This window comes from Vespa mandarinia, chromosome 1 (genome assembly GCF_050613455.1).
Source record: "Vespa mandarinia isolate Hongniang chromosome 1, ASM5061345v1, whole genome shotgun sequence".
In the NCBI taxonomy this organism is placed as follows: domain Eukaryota; kingdom Metazoa; phylum Arthropoda; class Insecta; order Hymenoptera; family Vespidae; genus Vespa; species Vespa mandarinia.
This window is the reverse complement of record NC_140810.1, coordinates 771466-791652: the sequence shown is the minus strand read 5'-3', so window position 1 is coordinate 791652 and position 20187 is coordinate 771466. Positions and strand designations below refer to the sequence as shown.

Sequence of the window (20187 nt, the reverse complement as noted above, 5' to 3'; positions counted from 1 at the left end):
TAATACTTGTTGGAATCACATTACATGATTTGACAAAATTGCTTGCGTACAATTGTCGGTGATTATCAAATCGTGATATTAAAGTGTGACGAAAGCAATATATCGTACCGTATTAAAGGGAAAGAAATATATTTTAAAATATTTTGTAATATCAATCATGGCAAAGCGGATTGTAATATTCGGAGCTACGGGAAATACCGGTCTTTGTGTTTTAAATCATGCTGTGGAAAAGGGTAATTTGTATAATTAAAAATATCATTGATTTATTAAAGAGGTTATTGTTATATTGCTAAGTGAAATTTCGAATACATTTCTACTTGTATCATGCATGATAAAGCATAATTTCATTGTTTTTCAATATTCTTGCGTAACGTAAATTTAAATTGTTGAATTAATTTATATCATAATATGTTCCCATTCGATCAATTTATTCAATAATCAAATAAGAATTTTTATGAATTCGCTAGATTTAAGATTTATTTGAATAATAAATATATATCCATAATATAAATAATATTACAAAAAAAAATCTTTCAACTATTATTATAATTATTTATACTGTTTACAATGTAAATATATATTTGATTATAATCCATTGATTCTATGTTTTTATTATTTTAAAGAATGAAAATTTACAAGAATATATTTACCTGTTATAATAATATCCTTAGCAACAAGTTAAAATCAATAGTTCAATTATTATTATTATTATTACATTTGTATGTGTAAAAAGTCAAAATTGTTAATATGAATCTTAATTATTGTGATAGTCAATATTTATTAATTTTAATCGAATCAAAATAAATATATAATATTTGCCCTTATGGCATGGTAAGATTAATTTTTTGTTTATATCATTTGCCCTCTTAATATTTATAATTTGCTTTTGTGTCATTTATCCATCTCAACATATTATTCATTTCAACTTTATTGTTGTCACTATTGTCATGTTATATTAGCATACTATGAAATATTAAAGATCATATATTTACAACCACTTGTTAATAATTCTTTACTTTATATAATAAATTTGATTATGGCAATTTAATACATGGTAGTAGAGAAATGAATTATCTTAGGTATGGATGTAAGAGTTTTTGTGAGAGATAATACCAAGATACCAGAAAACATTAGAAACAAAGTGGATATAATTGTTGGAGATGTTACCAACGATAAAGATGTTTCGAAAGCTGTAGCTGGTAGAGATGCTGTTGTTGTTGCACTTGGCACTAGAAACGATCTTAGTAAGAATCATATTATTATTATTAAATTTATAGTAAATATAAGATTTACTTATTCATATAAATATAAAAATCCTTTAAATATAATATAAATATTATTTTTAATTACCATAAGAACCAACTACTGTACTATCGGAAGGTATGAAAAATATAATAGAGGCTATGAGGAGGCACAATATTGAATTGGTTTCTGTATGTTTATCAGGTAAAAATATCATTTCAAGGTTATCACAAACATGCGGAAATACTATTTATAAAATTAAAAAAAAAAAATTTTTTTTTCCTTTTTTTTTTTTTTTTTTTTTTTATAGCATTTTTATTCTATAAGCCTGATGCCGTACCAGCTATATTCAAAGATCTGAATGCTGATCATCAGCGTATGTTTGATCTTCTGAAAGAAAGTGGATTAAAATGGATTGCCATATTACCACCACATATTTCTAGTATAAAAACATTTTTTTATCCATTTGTTTTATCTTTTAAAATTCAATCAAACCAATTATTATTATATAATTATTGCAATTATTTTGCAGGTACAGAAAATTTAGAATATATTATAAAACACGATGAATCCCCAGGTCGTGCCATTTCAAAATACGCCTTGGGTGCATTTCTTATTGATTGTCTTGAACAATCTAATCATTATCAAAAAGTATGTGGTATTGCAACTGGCTCATAATCATGAATTATGGTCTCATAAAAAATTATATGAACATTATTAGTATTGTAATCTATTTGTACATTATTCACACAAGTTAGTCTTTTAAAGAAATAATGAAATGCACAATAAAATCAATTGATAAAATTATTATAAGATTAAAATAAATATATACTATGTTGTAAAATATAATTATGCTAAGCAAATTATCAGAATAAAATTTCAATCTACTATAATGCCTATTTGAAGATCATAAAATTAATAGTTAATATATATATATACAAAGCAGAAAAAATTATTTATGTACAAATTTTCTGTTAGCTTCTAAATATTTAAATGTAAAAATTGATGCACTAATATCCTATACATAATGATACAAATAAAAGTGAATTCAAAAGTGTGATCAAAATCAATAAAATACACATGCAGGAAATATATGTAACATTTGATACTTGAAAACATACAATCAATCAATCATCTCATATATTATTCATAATTCACTCAAGAATAAGATCAAGGATTATCATTGTGATTGGCTATCTTCGTAAAAATAATAAATTCAAATGCAAAAAGGTATTTTGAAAAAATCTGTAAAATGTAATTATCATAATTTTTTAACCATGTGTGTTTTTTGAGATAGCATTCTTATATCAAAATATTCAAATACTAATTGTGGCATTGGAGGGGGTGGGGGACCAGAAAAAAGTGTATTTTTTTCTTTATGTTTTGCTTCGACTATGGTAGTAGGAGGTAGAAATTTTCTAAATCCACACGTTTCGATGGGGTCACAAATCGTATATCCATTTTTAATATAAAATAGTTCTTGACCTTTTGTTATCAAGTATACTGTTTTGAAACCTTTCCTTGCCACATATTCTTCCGTCCCACGTAACAATCTAGATCCCAATCCTTGAGCTCTGGACTTGTAATCGACTACAACTAAAATAAAAAAATAAATTATAAATGTTTGCATTAATAATTTTATATTCTTATAAAAGTAATCATTCTCAAAACTTTACCTGATTCAATGTAACAGCTATGACGTACTTTAGGTATCAAAGATACTTTACAATGGCCAAGAACTCGACTTTCTCTATCTAATAAAACCAAACATGTAGGAAACTCGTCGCAAGATACCTTCAAAGACTTTAGTCTACAATAAAAAAAAAAAAAAAAAAAAGAAAAAAAAAAGAGAGAGAAAACGCTAATAAGGATGAAATGATGAATGTTGCTTTACATAATATTTAAGTAAAATTAATTCGATTTTAATGTTAATAGATATTAAAATAACATACCGAGCTGTTTCACTTCTTGGCCATTCTGTATTGAGCAATTTACAACATTCTTTAACTAATTCTGGCCTATGGTGAAGTGGAATAACATCGTACCATATATCTGTATATACATCATTTGACATTTTCTATAACACGTAAATTATACTGTAATCATTTTACATATACATATATAAATAAAATCAACTATCTAATATGATATTAAATTGAAAAACAATTACATATGTAGATAACTATAACAGAAATTGTAAATGATATATATATTTATATGTAATACACTTCAAAATTATTTATAAATATATAAAATATTCTTTTAAAAATATGAGAATTAAACAAACTTCATATAGATTTGACATTTATTTTGAGCAAATATATAAAATAATACGAGATAATAATTCACCCATGAATAAACACAAATATATTGATAAAATTTCAAAAGTATTAATTATGACTTGATTATTACGAAAATATTACAAGTGCTTATTTAATTATGACTGCTTTATGACATGACATATTTTTGTCATATACATCGACCATTTGGAAAAATTTCAATTTTCATGACAATTTTAATGGATATAGAAACATAGTGCAGGTAACTCTAATTTTAAAAATATTCTACGAATTACTCTTATAAATTCAATGCTAAAAATGATTCAGCGAGGAAAAGGGTGAGGAAAGTATAAAGAGGGTAGAAAAATAAAATGAAACAAAAAAGGAAAAAAGAAAAATCACGTTCACCAATGGAACGATCGCATCGTAGCAGGTGCCTTATCGTAAAATGTCCTTACCCCTTATTTCTTTTTTTATACGATGAGAACTTGACACACTATTCGAAAGGTCACTGTTCTCCACCTGCACCTCGTGCAGAAATAGCGATCAAACCAGTTTCATTCGGTACCAGGAGAACGATATTTCTGTTAAACGTGTATTACCCACTGTTATGTAAAATTATTATCCACCACGCCTCACGAATACTTCTTTTTCATATTAATACGTTGATCGCCACGCGTCATCCATATTCGTGACGATCGATAATATGCAATCTCGAAAGAAAATATTTTCTAATGAGAAACGAATGAAATAAACGCGTACACGCACAAAAGATGAAAAGAAGAAGAAAAAAAAAAGATAATAAAATTACGAGACTGCGTCTCAAGAATTTATTAAAAATACAACTGTACGTTGAAAAACGTTGTTCCAACAACTGAGATACGCCTAGTTACGACGATTCTCATAGATTTATGCTCAACGATTAACACGTTAAATCTCACCATTCTTTATTTGTTAATGCATTTATATACATAATTTTCTTTTTCTTTTTTTATTTCTTTTTTCATCGACGATAGCACATTATCACTACACTCCTTCCTTTTTGAAGATATTCTCACGACATTTATAATAAAACTAAAGAGAAAATCTTCCTTTCTACGAAATTCCACACGTTACCTCAGGACGCCATTATTAATAGAATAGATTTTCATCAATTTCATATCTACATTCTCTATCTTTCCTGATAAAGATTAAATATCGATGAATTTGATGTTAACAAATGCATCACGAGAACATCATATACAGATAGAAATATCTTGTAAATTATTTTAATTCTTTTTCTCTTTTTCTTTTCTTTTCTTTCCTTTTCTTTCTATTGGACAATTTATCAAAATATAATAATTTCCAATATGTATTATCAAATATGATAATTTCCAATGTTTGACATGTGACAATCGAGCACGTTATAATCGCACATGTCTTAGCCAAAGGCGGGATAATCTCCCGCCAAAACCAATCGACTGTCAGGTTGTCCCGTTGTATTTAATATATTTCTCCTTTTTTCTTTTTAATTCTATTTCTGTCCTATTTCACTCTCCAATCCGTATGTCGACCATCTACTATTATGTATAAACTTTAAGACCTCTTTTCGTATCACGACTGCCCCATTTTTCTTAATAGCCTTCATCCTAAATGTGGACTTGGCCTGCTTTCACGTATATATATATATACATATCATACATACATACATATATATATACATATGTAATTATTTAGTGACTTTCGCTTTTGAATGTATTATATACACGTATATATCCTATTAGGCACGTGTACGCCTAAATTCTATTCAAAGATTCAACGATGCGAATAATGCAAAAAAAAAAAAGATTGATCCTTGCGTGTCGTGATGACATCACTTTTTATGATCTCATCTCACATTTCCTTCTCTCTCTCTCTCTCTCTGCGTCATCTTTTCTTCTCTGTTTGTTTACGTCATTGAGCGAGACATTCTGTCCAATAAGAAGAACGAACACTTCTAGATGATTTTCCGAACGCGTTCAACGTATTTATATTTTCGCGCGACTTCTAACAAAGAACAACGTATAGCCATTTTGAATTTTAAGGCTGTTCATTATCTTTTCTAAGCGTATGCGACTTCAGCGACAGGTACGGAGAAAATACGAACTACAAGCGCAATAGGGATACATTGTCTTCTCGATCATCTTGTCTATCGCATCGATATATAACCTTGTATAGGTTATAAATGTCTAACGTGTAAGCTAATAATTGAGTTAATGTGTAAAAGAAATTTTTCTATATATTAAAAATAGTATTACATATGACAAAAGCAAGAAACTATCATATACTAAATTTTATTTTTCTTTGAAGATAGATCAATCGACAAGTATTCGTTAATTATACAAAGTTAAAAATATAGATAATAAAGAATAATAAAGAAATAAGAATTTTTCAATGCGTTTCTCTAAGAAATTATTTTAAAATTCTATTATATCCAATTTATTTATCCATTGATATGTGAATAGAAATGTAAAATATTAACAATTTAGTATTTCGTTAAAATTGAAAAGAAAAGATTTTGGGAAATGCACTGAAATATGTAGTCAAAATCTATTCCATTTAAGAGTATATAGGAATAATGTTTACTTTTTAATTGCTTTTGAATTTTAAAAATCTTTAATTTAATGGCTCTAATAGCATTTGATTTTAAAGAGAAGAAAAGATATAAAGAAAATAAATGTCTGTGTGTGTGTGTGCGTGCGTGTGTGTATTACTTACGAAAAATACAATTTCTGAATTTAATTTAATTTAATAAATTTAAAAAAGTAAAAGAAAATGAGAAATTCAATTAAAAATTATTAGTATTATTGATATAATATGAAATAGAATACTCCGTGCACTTTACAAATTATTTAAATAATTCTAAAATAATTAAATGTATGATTTATTTAAACTTATACCTTTGGAAAGAGATTGCTTAGGTCTTTACTCGTTGACATTCAAAAGAAAACTGTTTTGATAACAGTCAAAGCCAGTGAAGAGCGTTCGTTTTTATTTACATAAACAAACAATGATCGCGCGGTCGAATTATAATTCTATTTAAATATTAATTTAAATTCTATTTTATATTTATAGCGTGTTTCTGAGATATTATTAAAAAAAATTTAAGAATATCTCAAAAAATAAAACTTAAATGGCACTTATTTTTATCATAGAATTATCTTTTAAAAGCTCATTAAAATGTTTGAATAAATTTTATAGCTTCTCTGTGTCGAGAAACATCGTTAAATGTGTTTCCTCCTTGCGTTTGGAATGGACCAGAAAATCTATGAATTGGTTTACGCATATAAACGAGGAAGCAATTGTTTACTTCACGGAAAGAAAACACATACCATTCAAAAAGCGTTTATATGAAAATTAGTAGTGGGACTACGAGTTTCTTCTATTTGTCGCAAAGTTCAAGAGGCGCCACTATACGAAAACTTTTTTTTTTCCATGAAAAATATGGAAAACAACGTTTACGCCAACAGTCCGATTGTAATTGTTAATCGATTTTTATAAACAAGGTCATGTTTTAAAGATAAAGATTTAACGAAGGACATGTCTATCGAATTCTTCTAAAAAAACATTATTTTTATAGATAAATTATTCCCGAGAAAAAAACATCATTTCTTGAAACAATTTTTTTTTAAAGAAAATAAAGCTTTTTTTAAAAATTCTATAATACCATGTCCTCGCTCAAAACTTCATCTTTAAAATGAGATCTTGTTCATCGAAATCTTTCAAGAATTACGTTTGTATTCATTGTTGGCGCGAATCATTGTAAAATTAGGGATGATGAACAATTTAAAAAAAAATTTATCAATTCGGAATACGACGTTGCATAAGTATGCATTTGAATTATTCTTATTGTCATTAAAGGTATATTAAGTTCTATTAAAAATAATACATTAAAAAGTTTCTTCAGTTCTAATTTGTTTTTGTGATATTTGAAAAAGTTTGTTTTTCTCTCTTTCATATATTTCTCTCTCTCTCTCCCTCTCTCGCTCTCACTCTCTCTCTCTCTCTCTCTCTCTCTCTCTCTCTCTCTCTCTCTCTCTTAAATAAAATCAATCGAACTAACAGGTGCATTATTCGGATTCATCGAACGTGCAAATCCATATATATATTTGATGGTATATATAATATTGTCTAATACCTATTACCACTTGGTTACTGTTTAGGTAAACTGAGTTAGATGGCGGTAAAGGCGTAACCTATGTTTAACGAAGCATCGCTTCGTAACATAGTACATATACGGTGTAGAACGATAATAATTTGTGAAAAAATGGAACAGCTGATTCGTGCTAAGTTATATCGTATTTATAATAAAACAAAGTTTATCAGATAAATCTATATATCAATTTACATCGATATAGCTTTATTAAACGGTAATTCTTGTCATGGATATGTGTATATATAAATGAAACTCTTCGCTTTGAACTTTTATTAAACTATACACTGCAGTTGAGTGTAAACATGGCCGTCGTTATGCATTGTGATGATCGTTGGCTTCAATTTATATCCAAACATGTCTTACAGTACAAACATGGAAATGATGGGTGAAAGGAATGTTTAAGAAGGATTAAGGTAATAAAATTAATTTTGATTGTTAATAATTACGAATGTTTGCATGTTAACACAGATGTGGGTCATGGATTTAGTTTCTTTCAATGCTAAACATTTAAACATTCGAAATATGTTTACGTGTTATAGTATAGAAAAATTATCTTTTTTTCTTTAACTTTAACATAAATACGAAAGAAAAAATTTCGACGATAATATTACCGATAAAAGACTTCCTTTTATAATACAGAACATAAGGTATTGTTTTGTTTTTACAAAGTAATATACTTTCTAATATGATTTTTCTATTGTTATGCTTTCTAATAGAACATTTAATTTTTCAAAAAGTTTACGAATTTCTTTTCTCCTTAACAAATGTTCACAATTCTGTTAGATATTCTATTTGTAATTTTTATATATTATTTATATTATTATTTCAGAAATAATATTTTGCTGACATTTTTATATATAGTTGATACATTTTATTTATACGATTATTTTGCTTTTATTTATGCGATTTTGTTATTAATTTTAATTTACGTCATTGTTAAAGAATTATAGATAAGAAAAAATGATTGTTATATGTAAACGTTAAAACAATTGTCAAAATCTTTTAATATGATAATTTCAGGTTGGTAATTGAACTATGAATGTATTGAGGATTTTAACTCCATGTGCATTGCAAAGTAGAGAAACAAGGGAAACAAATAGTGATAATAAAAGAAGTTGCTGGTTCATGAGTGGATGGGGAGAAGATGCTTCTCATATGATCCATAGAATGGGTGCATCCGCATCTTCAAGTGTTGCAAGTGTTGGTGGAGATTCAGTTCAAGCAGCTAGGCTTTCGCCTTCTGGCCACTATGATCAACATGGACTTGCAATTAGGTATTAAATATATTATTTAAATGCAAAATGTCTAATAAGCCTGGTTATATAATAAATCTGTTTATATCTTCATTATAGAGAAAGAAAAAAGAAAATGACAGGATTTGCTACACTGCGTAAAAAATTTATTAGAAAACGTCGTTCGTCTAAAGTATGTGATCACGGGAGGATTTTTAGAGACATGATATCAACATGGAGTCATTTAGAAGCAATAGCACTTTTAGAAGAATACGAAGCCTTAGCTGCTTTAAAAGATCTTCATGTTCAAGCAGAATTAGCCAGACCTCCAGCTGCTACATTCAAACAAGATTTATCATTACTGTATGACTACAAGCAGTGTTCCGATGCCGATCTTGTCTATCAAGGTGCATGCTTTCCCGTTCATAGGGCCATATTATCCGCACGTTGTCCATATTTTAGGGATTTATTAGCAGGATACCCTGGTACATATCCAAAATCTTTTCTTTTTAAAAATTATTTTAATAATAACATTTAATACACACGTTTATTATTTTACTTTCTTGGTATATAGGTTACGGTGCTCGAATATGTTTAGATTTGAGAACACCTAATTTAGAAGTTCAGACATTTTCTGCTTTATTACGATACCTCTATACTGGTGATATTTGTCCACATGATGCAACATTTGGAACAAATATATTACAACGACTTGGCGAAGAATTTGGGACATTGAATCCTTTAGAACAAGATCTTAGATACTTACTTGATACCGGTGATTATGCTGATGCTGCGTTAGTTTTTACGTCAGATAGCGATTGTCAAAGGCCAGACAGTGGGTGTTCTGAGTATGGATTTCGACCAAAATTAGAGCTACCATGCCATAAAGCAATACTTTCTGCGAGGTCGCCATTTTTTAGAAATTTGATACAAAGACGTACTAAGTCAGGAGAAGATCGTACGGAAAGAACGCTACATATACCTACTAGAATAATTTTGGATGAAAGTGTAATACCGAAAAGATATGCTAGGGTTCTATTACATGCTGTCTATTTAGATACCGTTGATCTCTCATTAATATTGAGAGGTAATGGTTGTGGAAATAGTGCTGGTAGTCTTGGTGAGGTAATTACATTATTTATATATTAAATTATTACAATATAATATTTGTTATACATTACAATATAAATTAATAGGTGCAGGCATTAACTCATACAGGGAGAATGAGACCAAGTCCTTTAGAAGAAGCAATGGAATTATATCAAATTGGTAGATTTCTTGAGTTAGATATATTATCTCAAGGCTGTGAAGATATTATTCTAGATTGTCTGACATTAGAATCACTTCCTACAGTACTCAAGTAAGCTTATTAAAAAAAAAAAAAAAAAAAAAAAAAAAATTACAATATAATCACATGTGTATGTAAGTATAATCAAAAAAAATTATCCTCTTTTTTTATAGATGGGGTAGTCAACCTCATGGATCTGCATGGGTACACAGACAAGCATTACATTATTTAAGAGAAGAATTTCAACCAATCGCTTCTTCATCGATTCTTCATCAATTGGATCATGCCCATCTAGTAAATGTTTTGCAAAGTCATTTTCTACAAGCAAGTGAACTGGAAATATTACAGGCTGTTTTAAAATGGGGCGAACATGAATTGGTTCGGCGCATGGAAGATAGGGAACCAAATTTATTAAATCATACAGTACACTCTGTAACAAGAAAGGGAGTTAAAAAGAAAGATCTTAGTGATATTGAATTACGAGAAATACTTAGTGAACTATTACCACTTGTCAGAATTGACCATATCTTGCCACACAACAGTGAAATATTAACTCAGGTGATATATTTTTTTTCAATCATTAATAATATAATATATATTATATTACCGCGCGCATACACATACACACTTACTTTTTTTTATAAATAAAATCTTTAAAAATATGATAATCATTGATTGTTTTTCTATTTTCTAAAAGGCTATCAGAAGAGGCTTAGTTTCTACTCCTCCTAGTCACATGATAGGAGATGGAAGGGATAATATACATACAAATGCCTGGATAAGAGGTGGAAAAAAGAATGGGTTTTTTGTCAGACCAAGATTATTCATGCCTTATTATGAAGAAATTAAGGTAAGAGTATGAATACATTATATTCTATATACAAAATTTGTACACCTTTTTTTTATTAAATATGTATTAAATCATTTCATACATTTTTTTAGTCTTTAGTCGAAGAACAGATAGTCCAAGATACGGATCTTGTTAGATTGCAAAGAACACGATATGTTGCGGATATACCGGATGCGCTATATATGGTTGACGAAAAACCAAGAACTATGGGCACTGCTGGCGTAGATGTTCTTGCAGCTGCATTTCCAGGTATTTAATTTACCATTTATTTATATTATCTTTTTAAATATTATTAATTTTTTTTTTTTTTTTTTTTTTTTTTGTATCGATTTTACTTCAAATTAAGTAGACTATGTATATATATATGATATTTTAAAATAATATATTTAGATACTATATTTCAATATATATTAATTAATTTCCAATAATATTCTATACAAATCTTATAGGAATGTATTATATACATTGTATATAGTTCTTTTCTTATTTTTCTTTTTTTTTCTTTTGTTTTTCTTTTTTACAAATAAACTATATTTAAAATGTACTACATTATGTAAAATATTTAGTGCCAGATTCATCAACAATGGCTGCAATGCTTAAACGGGAACAAAAATTAAGGCAATCCCCAAGTTGTCTACGAGCTATAGATCTACCTTTATCTTCGAGAAGCGAAATTAATAGGCAAGTGCGCCTAAGGGTCGTTAGAGAATTCAATTTACCAGATGCAGTAGCGGATATTTTAGAAGTAAGTATAATTTCTTTTAGAAATTCAATTTGTTTAGTATATAATATTAATGTCCTAGTATTTTATTACGTAAGTATTTTTCATTATTGTATATAACTACAATATATCGTGATTTAAAATATAATTCAAATCAGATATAATTTTATCATAATAACCAATTTTTTTTTGCAAATGTCTCCACTATATGTAACAATTTCTGATTGCCTATTTTGCTTGTTTCTCTTTTAAACAATTCTGCAGTATTTTCCATATTTTTCACCTCAGAATGAGTAGTACGAGAAGCTTGTATTACTTGCACCATCATAATGCATTGTGAAAATTTTATAGGTGCACATTTATTCAACAGTTCCAGAAATTTACTTTTACTATACTGTTCCGTATCTACTTTTAACATTTTTAAAACGTCGATAAAGGAATCGTAATATAAATCAATCATATCATCTAAGTTATTATCAATAACTTCTTTCTTAGCACTAGATATTAAAAAAAATATAAGATCTTCTACGCCATAGCTATAAATGCAAAGTTGAAAGTCAACTATTTTCATACTAGTTATATGTCCAGAAGCATCATGACGAAACAACATATTGTTCACCCAAAAATCTTTATGTATCATCGTTTTCCATAAATCGTCTTCGTTAGTTATATCAGTCATGTTTGTAGATTTTAATGTAGCTTCAATACTTTTCATATATGGTTTAGCCTCTTCTAAATGTTTTAAATCATCAATTGCTTTATGAATCATATCCATAATACATTTTACGGCAGTTTCATTATTTGGAGAAACTAAAATCGGTAGTACAGAGTTTTCAAAGAAATCTGGTCTCTTTACTTTTAAACCGATGATCATTGCATGTAACTTTGCCAATTCTTTAACACCGTATTTAATATGTTCTATATCCATTCCTATAATTCGATTTTGTACCGAATAACCGGATGATACTAGATTTTCTAAAATGATGACAGCCTGAGAATCAAATTCATTAGGATTTTTTAAGCCTAATCTTCCGCCAAAGAAGTGTGGTACAAATACTTCCTCTTGTAAATTATACGAACGGTAAATGTCCTTTAAAGCCGGGACAATGTCACTATAAAACTTTAATTCCTTTTTAAATGTTAATGGACTGTTAAATAAATCCATAAGATATGCGGATTTTGGTGGAAGTTTTACAACTACGTTCAATGCGTTTGAAGAAGAATTCTCTACAGTATTGATGGTAACACCCAATATCAAACTGCCAAAATTTTCTCCTGGATCAGTTAAATGTTTCCATGTTACATTTTTTATTTTTACACCAGAACCAAGAGATTGTTTTATAAGTCCTTCAAAGTCCTCTATCGGTAGTGACGTTTCTAGTTCGCACATGTTTGCCCTATAAAGAAGCATATAGTCGTTCTTTATTATCATGTTTGAACGAAAATAATAATAAAAATGATAAAAGTACAGGAGAATTAATATTTTTTAAAATATTATGAAATATAAGAAGGAAGTGTATTTTTTCTTATGTCGTAACAAAGCCGATTTCGAATAAAACAAACAATAGGGAAAGTAAAGTTTTATCCAACGGTATAAATCATACTAATACAAAATGTTTACTGATTAAAAAAATCGACTGGGAGTGGTAAATACGATAGGAATGATGAAATATCAATGATTATTACATTTACTTTTGTATAAATATTTTTTAAAAGACAATATATATATATATATATATATATATATATATATATATATATATCACATATACTAGTATGGTAATTTTTGAAGATATTTTATATTATCGTTAAATTTAATTAAAAATTTTAGTTGATTTCACTTGATGCTAAAAAGATTGATAAATAGATAAATTGATATTATCGGAAATGTATTATGCACATATAAACGATTTCTTTTGTATTACTTCCGAATGAATAAAAAATGAGACCTATTACTCTAGCAAAAGTAATAGGTATTGTTCTCCGCGTTTGACATGAATATTCAACAGATAGATACTATTTAACATAAGCGATAAACTAAAAACAAAGCTTATTTATCACTCTATAGAAATATATGGTATGAGATTCTGGTTAAATTATATATAATTATATTTAAAATACATTTATTTTATATTATCGGGTATTAAAGATTAAGATTAATAAGTATATAGTTTAATGTATGATGTTTAATAACGTTAGTGGATGATATTAATCATAGTGAAATTAATATATATTCAAAGAAAATCTATCACGAAGTAATTGACGACGTAAGCGATCTTTTCGTTCTGTCAATAAATTGATATGAGAAATCAACTTGTAATGATGGCCTAGTTATAAAGTGACTATTTTCCATCGTGATACTTCATCTCTATCTCTCTCTATCTTTCTATCTCTCTATCTCTCTCTCTCTCTCTCTCTCTCTCTCTCTCTCTCTCTCTCTCTCTCTCTCTCTCTCTCTCTCTCTCTCTCTTTCTCTTTCTCTCTCTCTATCTTTTTCTCTTTATGGTTATCTTTTAAACGTTAGATGAATAAGTTGGTACTTGATGTTAGAATCTATGACATATATTCGTTTGCGATTTAACCACAATAACCAATTTAATGATTGGATAAGACCTATCGTATAACTGCAATACATTCTACGTGAGTATTTATCTTATCGATATAGAATTTTTTTAGTAAGACAAAAATGTTTCAACAAGCTAATACGATCTTTTGCCATAAATGAAAAGCGATTTAGAAATAAATATATAATTTAGATTGTTTTAGATAATTTTTTTTTGCTTTTTTCCTTTTTTATTTTCAAATAATTTTATTCGTGGAATGAAGAAAATTTGATTATATTTGTTTCTTTTTTTTCTTTTTTTTTTTTTATTTTTATTACTTAATATCACATCAATCGTTTGCGCGACTTATTAGCGGAAATAAACGGCATAGTTCATCGTTTATTATATAGTTTGTTATGTACTTTAATTTAATTTGTTTATTTTCCTTATATTAGATATTAGTAAATTTCAAATAATAGATTTATTATTGAGACTACAAACTTACACTTTTAGTGTTGTTTATTAATCTTGTAAAGTAGAATGTTATGCGCATATGCTTTTGATGGAATATTAACAAAGACTGGTGCACATTTTAAAGTTATAAGTTTAAATAAATACAATACAAGGTATTCTGAGTCATTCGCGATTATTTATCAGTAAATACATTAAAATATAATTATTATTTATGATTATTTGTAAAAATGTACGTAAATAATTATTAACGTTCAAATGAACATTTTTATTTCCTATACGGTTTTATTTTTAAAAATTAAATAAAATTTCGTTGAAAAAATATATATATATATATATAATAGAATATGACAAACATAAGTTATTATGTGCTATATACATTATTACAGAAAGAATGTATACGTACATGTGAAAATGTAATTTACTTTGCTGTTAGAGATTTAACACGACGTACGGATACCGAATAAACTGTGTGGGTCAGAGGATCTATTTAAAACCTTATTATATAAAATGTTACACGTAGATAAATAGTTAATGATCTTTTGTAAAACTTAATTAGGAATATGAAAGAAGCAGGTAATGCTCTTTTTATATGTATATATATATATATACGTGTGAAAATCAATTTAATGAAGAAAAATAAAAATGTAAATTCAAGCGTTTGACATTTGAAAATAGAGTCTGTTTAAATGACCCGCTTTATGAATACGCGAATTTAAAAATAGCCGAGTTAGGAGTCATCGTCTGACGAAGCAAAACTGAGGAGAATGAAAATAGAATAGTGGTATTATAGATGTAATGAGAATTATTGTTTAGTAATTGATCGCACTCACATGACAGATCGGTTAGCCACGACGGAACTGCAAGAACTGAAAGACAAGCTCTACTACTCGACGCGCGTCTGACTTTGACCTTTGTTTTCCCCCATACTAGCTCTATTAATGACATCTCTATCTTCCATCTAGTTATTCGCTGAATTAAAGCCAGAATTACATCGACAAAGGAACAGATCATTTTATTTAACGTTAATTCGAGCAACAGCTGCAATTTATTATCGTCCCAAAGCACGAACTGCATAGTCATGACATTGTCATTACTATGTACTTCTCCGTCATTTTATCGAATTCATTACTATAGCTGTGAATCTAATTCATATTCCATCGAGAACGAATGAACGCTATTTCGAATAATAATAATGTATCTCATATCAGAAAAAAAATTATCGATTTCATAAGCGTGAAATTCTTTTAATTTAACATAAAAAAAGATTGATAAAAGTTTCAACTCAAAGTGCTTATATGTTAGATAATTTTTTTTTATTTTTTGTGCATAGATAAGGTAAATATACCTTTCAGATTGAACAACGATTATTTTTAATATATTCATGTCTTTTATTACTCATGAGTATTGATAACAAAGCGGACTTCAAATTTCGTTGTAGTATTTGTCCTGTTTGTATAATATGTATCAAAGAAAATTGTACATTCGATGTAAATGTGCATCGATGTACAAATATATATATATATATAGAACTTACCGATTTATTTTCGAATTAAATGCATCGATTTACCTTCGAACAAGTGACATTTCTTTTTCTTCTTCTTCTTCTTCTTCTTCTTCTTCTTCTTCTTCTATTCATGTATCGTTTTCATAGTAATTATATTCTGTATATTATTTCAGATTACTCAACATAAGGCACGCATTTATACATATACGAATTTCAAACTATTTTACAGAACACTGCATCATTTATGAACCAGCAAGATAGTAATATGACCGGAATTGAAGATATAAACTCGCCGGATATGGATATTAACGCGAGAACTTCCGCACCTTCGTATTATGGAAGGAATATGACGTTTCCTCGGCCGGCTTCATCTTATGCGGATAGACACGAACTTCCGGCCGTAGTTATCGAAGGAGAGAATAACAGACTTCTTGTAGAGGTAAGAAATAACGTCATTTACTTTTAACGCTTTCTCTTAACTCGATTCGGTGCAATTCATGTGCATTCCTCGATGTGGATCGCATTTTCTACGCTATTTATAACTGTTTTTGTTAATGATTTTTGTTTGCTTTTCTTTTATCTTCTTTTTTTGTTTTTAAATTTGTGATTATAACGGTAACGAACCGTTATTGAATTTTTATTTAGATTAATAAAGTAAATAATATGTATGTATGCGTGTGTGTGCGCGCACACGTATATATAATTATTTTTTCGTATCATGGGTAAGTTATTTAATTGTTATAAGTTTAATTGTTATAAATTATTATATATATTAAAACTAATTTAAATGTTTATAGCAACAAGAAAATAGCTCTTGCAGCGATGGCCATCTATCCGGAGTAATGCCAGATGTAGCAATGGCTACTGCATCGTTCGGAGCTTTGCAATTGATGGAACATCAAGAATTGGATCTTGGCGATGGAACGTCACATATATTGCAACATATTTCACCGTCAACTGGAACCGTAGGTCTAAATCGTTCTTCGCTTCCTCGTCAGCATCAAGGACATATTTCCGCCCCACCTCCTCTGCCATACGCGTACCAACGTACCGTCACTGCCTTACCGAGGTTTATTTAACATTTATATACAATATGAAAGAAATGAAAAGAATCCGCTAATAGAGAACGAATATCTTCTTTACACGGCGTATCTGAAAGAAAACAAAAAAGAAAAAAAAACAAAAAAAAAAAAAAAACAAAAGAACAAATGAGGAAACCTTGTTATTGCGGGTACAAATCTATTACAAGAGAAAAAAAACACAAAACAAAACAAAACAAAACAAAAAAAAAAACAGAACAAACCCAGAAAATCTGTATTTAGATTTTAATAAGGTCGTTCACAGCCTAAGAAAGTAGTTAATATTAAGTTCCATTTATTTCGATAATTATAATAATGTGAAAAGAGTTATTGCTTAATAGTTATTAGATGCACCGCATGTGAGGTATAATGCGGCTGTGACTTATACATTTGTGAAACGTGAAAAATGTTTGTGGCTATGAGCACACAGTGAAAATGTGTTCATAATGTATGTGGGTGTATTTATGTGCGTATGCATGTGTTTATTCTCATTAGTATTTACTTAAATACGTTAAACGATGTAGCTAATAAACTTTGATGAAATGCATATATCGGAGATATGCTGTATTTAAACATTGCGGACCGGTCGCGATAGATTTCCTTTATTTTCCATCTAATTGTCAGATATTTTCTATATCGTAGTAATTGTTTACAGATTAATTATACCAAAATTCAATTTAATCGATAATTTGTCCATTAAAAGGGAATAAAATGTAATATAAAAAATAAAGATGTTTTAAACAAATACGAGAGAAAACAAAAATTTCATACTCATTCGAAATATTAATCGAAATATTAATGAAAGTAAAAAATTTCATTGATGGATTGACCCTGGTCCGCAATGTATGAAAATATGCAAAGCGGTCTATATTTTCATAGAATTAAGATTCTATGGGAGATCATTTGCTGACTGATATTATCAATAATGTACAATAAAGCGTTTAATTTTTATATATGTATATTTCTATAGTTCAGTATATATTTAAGTTCTTAAAGACCGACGATCCGATCTTTTATGTAATTCCAATCGTATAAAAACCATAGGAACACTCGTTCTTGAACTTTACGCGACTCTTAGTCTCGTTTGATTCATTTTCTTTCCTTCTTTCTTTTTTTTTTTTTTTTCTTTTTTTTTAAATTCAAGAGAAAAAAAAGAACTTCAGCATATATAATATTTGTAATTATACGAAACAAGACATTTGTATGATATCTTCCAAATTGATTTTTTTCATCATATCGATGAAAATCTTTTTTCCCCTCCGGCGTTTAGGAAAATACATTCTCCGCTGTTAGATATTATATAAAGCAGCATTAATATTAATGCGGAACCATTAGCCACTTAAATGTGCGTGCATATAGTTATAAATAATAGTAAAATAATTCACGGGAACTATCTGTATCTATATTAGAATGTTTTATAATTCTTCGTGAATCATCTTGTTTTATTTTTATTATTGTTTCTATTCATCTCTTTCTCTCTCTCTCTCTCTCTCTCTCTCTCTGTCTGGTTTTCCCCCTTCTCTCTCTCTCTCTCTCTCTCTCTCTGTCTGGTTTTCCTCCTTCTCTCTCTCTCTCTCTCTCTCTCTCTCTCTCTCTCTCTCTCTCTCTCTCTCTCTCTCTCTCTCTCTCTCTCTCTCTCTCTCTCTCTCTCTCTCTCTCTCTCTCTCTCTCTCTCTCTCCGAAAAGGTTGATAAAATTATGTTTTTCAAGTTTTCTAAAAAAGAAAAATACAAAAAAGAAAAAAGAAAAATTATTCTTGTTTATTTTTTTCTTTTTTTTTTCTATCTTTTTTCGAAAGGAGCCTATACAAGGGTATACGCAACTAAATTTCGAAAGTTGCATATAACAAAGTTTTAAAGGAGATACTATTTTTATATAAAAAAAAAAAAAGAAAAATACATTGTAACACGTGAAATGTGTTTATGTTATCTCCCCGTCATAATAATAATAATAATAATAATAATAATAATAATAATAATAATAATAATAATAATAATAGTAATAATAATAATAATAATAATAATAGTAATAATAATAATAATAATAATAGTAATAATAATAATAATAATAATAATAATAATAATAATAATAATAATAATAATAATAATAATAATGAAAAAAAATCACTTGCTTTTACAGTTTTATAAATGTATACTTGACATATTTCGAATATACGTTTCTTTTCAAAAGCTTCCAGCCTATAAACTTTTTATCTTTTATACTATACCTCCTTATTTCTTTATTTAATTCATAAAATGGCTGTAAATAAAATAATTTTTATCTTTATTATTGATAACGAAACTCTAATGAAATATTAATGTACAGCATATTATGGAGGGAAGTATTTAAGAGAAAAATTTTTTTTTGAAATAACAATCATTATAAATTATTATTACATATTTCGTTGGCATATGATTTTTGAAATTTGTTAATCACATTTTATACTTTATATATATTCTAACACTTCTGACACTTTTTTTAAGAAAACGTATATTCAGTAAAAAATAATTAGTATGTAATATATAAGAACAATTTCATTTCTCTGAATAAATATTAAACATTAGTTCTTAAAGATGTTAATATGCTTTTACTTGTCTAATAAATAGAACACGCGCACATTGATATAAAATTGAATATTGAATTGAAAATTGATTTTTTTGTTTCTATCATTAATTTTTTTTTTTTTTTTTTTTTTTAATATCTCATTTTCATTAATTTATCTGATATTGAATTAACGATGTATCTCTCTCTTTCTCTCTATTTCTCTCTTTCTCTCTTTCTCATTTTTTTTTTTGTATATT

At 27.8% G+C, this 20187-nt stretch overlaps 4 protein-coding genes across 8 annotated transcripts; 2 read left to right on the top strand and 2 right to left on the bottom strand.

Moving 5' to 3' along the window:
* LOC118446088 (flavin reductase (NADPH)) lies at positions 1-2064 on the top strand. Its single transcript, XM_035876323.2, has 5 exons — positions 1-233; positions 1080-1244; positions 1357-1446; positions 1553-1684; positions 1775-2064. Exons 1-5 carry the CDS (start codon positions 158-160, stop codon positions 1918-1920), a joined length of 609 nt encoding a protein of 202 aa, XP_035732216.1. The 5' UTR covers positions 1-157; the 3' UTR covers positions 1921-2064.
* Positions 2065-2297: 233 nt separating this feature from the next.
* Naa80 (N-alpha-acetyltransferase 80) lies at positions 2298-6478 on the bottom strand. 3 transcript variants are annotated; one of them, XM_035876322.2, is made up of 5 exons: positions 6440-6478; positions 3980-4105; positions 3195-3319; positions 2919-3052; positions 2298-2838 (listed from the first exon to the last, which is right to left on the bottom strand). In XM_035876322.2, the coding sequence occupies exons 3-5, from the start codon at positions 3314-3316 to the stop codon at positions 2504-2506; spliced, it is 591 nt and encodes a 196-aa protein (XP_035732215.1). In that variant the 5' UTR covers positions 3317-3319; positions 3980-4105; positions 6440-6478; the 3' UTR covers positions 2298-2503. The 3 variants fall into 3 exon arrangements, with proteins under 3 accessions (XP_035732215.1, XP_035732214.1, XP_085518646.1); XM_035876321.2 differs by lacking the exon at positions 6440-6478 and adding an exon at positions 4463-5376 and having other exon boundaries at positions 3980-4234; XM_085662520.1 differs by lacking the exon at positions 6440-6478 and adding an exon at positions 4463-5376.
* Positions 6479-7711: 1233 nt separating this feature from the next.
* Positions 7712-17793, top strand: LOC118446011 (BTB/POZ domain-containing protein 7). The gene is made up of 11 exons (XM_035876148.2): positions 7712-8108; positions 8716-8969; positions 9048-9412; positions 9502-10052; positions 10124-10287; positions 10389-10773; positions 10913-11065; positions 11158-11314; positions 11632-11810; positions 16537-16746; positions 17105-17793. The coding sequence occupies exons 2-11, from the start codon at positions 8731-8733 to the stop codon at positions 17384-17386; spliced, it is 2685 nt and encodes an 894-aa protein (XP_035732041.1). The 5' UTR covers positions 7712-8108; positions 8716-8730; the 3' UTR covers positions 17387-17793.
* Positions 11102-16402, bottom strand: LOC118446012 (uncharacterized). 3 transcript variants are annotated; one of them, XM_085655497.1, is made up of 2 exons: positions 16371-16402; positions 11102-13183 (listed from the first exon to the last, which is right to left on the bottom strand). In XM_085655497.1, exons 1-2 carry the CDS (start codon positions 16385-16387, stop codon positions 11956-11958), a joined length of 1245 nt encoding a protein of 414 aa, XP_085511623.1. In that variant the 5' UTR covers positions 16388-16402; the 3' UTR covers positions 11102-11955. The 3 variants fall into 3 exon arrangements, with proteins under 3 accessions (XP_085511623.1, XP_035732043.1, XP_035732044.1); XM_035876150.2 differs by lacking the exon at positions 16371-16402 and adding an exon at positions 15634-15788; XM_035876151.2 differs by lacking the exon at positions 16371-16402 and adding an exon at positions 15207-15223.
* Positions 17794-20187: the final 2394 nt, after the last annotated feature.

Bases quoted from the DNA above. Each gene is read 5' to 3' on its own strand.
- LOC118446011 (XM_035876148.2), top strand. From the start codon at position 8,731: ATGAATGTATTGAGGATTTTAACTCCATGTGCATTGCAAAGTAGAGAA. The intron at 9,413-9,501 runs GTACATATCCAA...CTTGGTATATAG, and splicing joins TTTATTAGCAGGATACCCTG to GTTACGGTGCTCGAATATGT. The intron at 11,066-11,157 runs GTAAGAGTATGA...ACATTTTTTTAG, and splicing joins CTTATTATGAAGAAATTAAG to TCTTTAGTCGAAGAACAGAT.
- LOC118446088 (XM_035876323.2), top strand. From the start codon at position 158: ATGGCAAAGCGGATTGTAATATTCGGAGCTACGGGAAATACCGGTCTT. The intron at 234-1,079 runs GTAATTTGTATA...GAATTATCTTAG, and splicing joins AAATCATGCTGTGGAAAAGG to GTATGGATGTAAGAGTTTTT. The intron at 1,245-1,356 runs GTAAGAATCATA...AATTACCATAAG, and splicing joins TGGCACTAGAAACGATCTTA to AACCAACTACTGTACTATCG.
- Naa80 (XM_035876322.2), bottom strand. From the start codon at position 3,316: ATGTCAAATGATGTATATACAGATATATGGTACGATGTTATTCCACTT. The intron at 3,053-3,194 runs GTATGTTATTTT...TTTTTATTGTAG, and splicing joins CCAAGAAGTGAAACAGCTCG to ACTAAAGTCTTTGAAGGTAT. The intron at 2,839-2,918 runs GTAAAGTTTTGA...TTTTTATTTTAG, and splicing joins TAGCTGTTACATTGAATCAG to TTGTAGTCGATTACAAGTCC.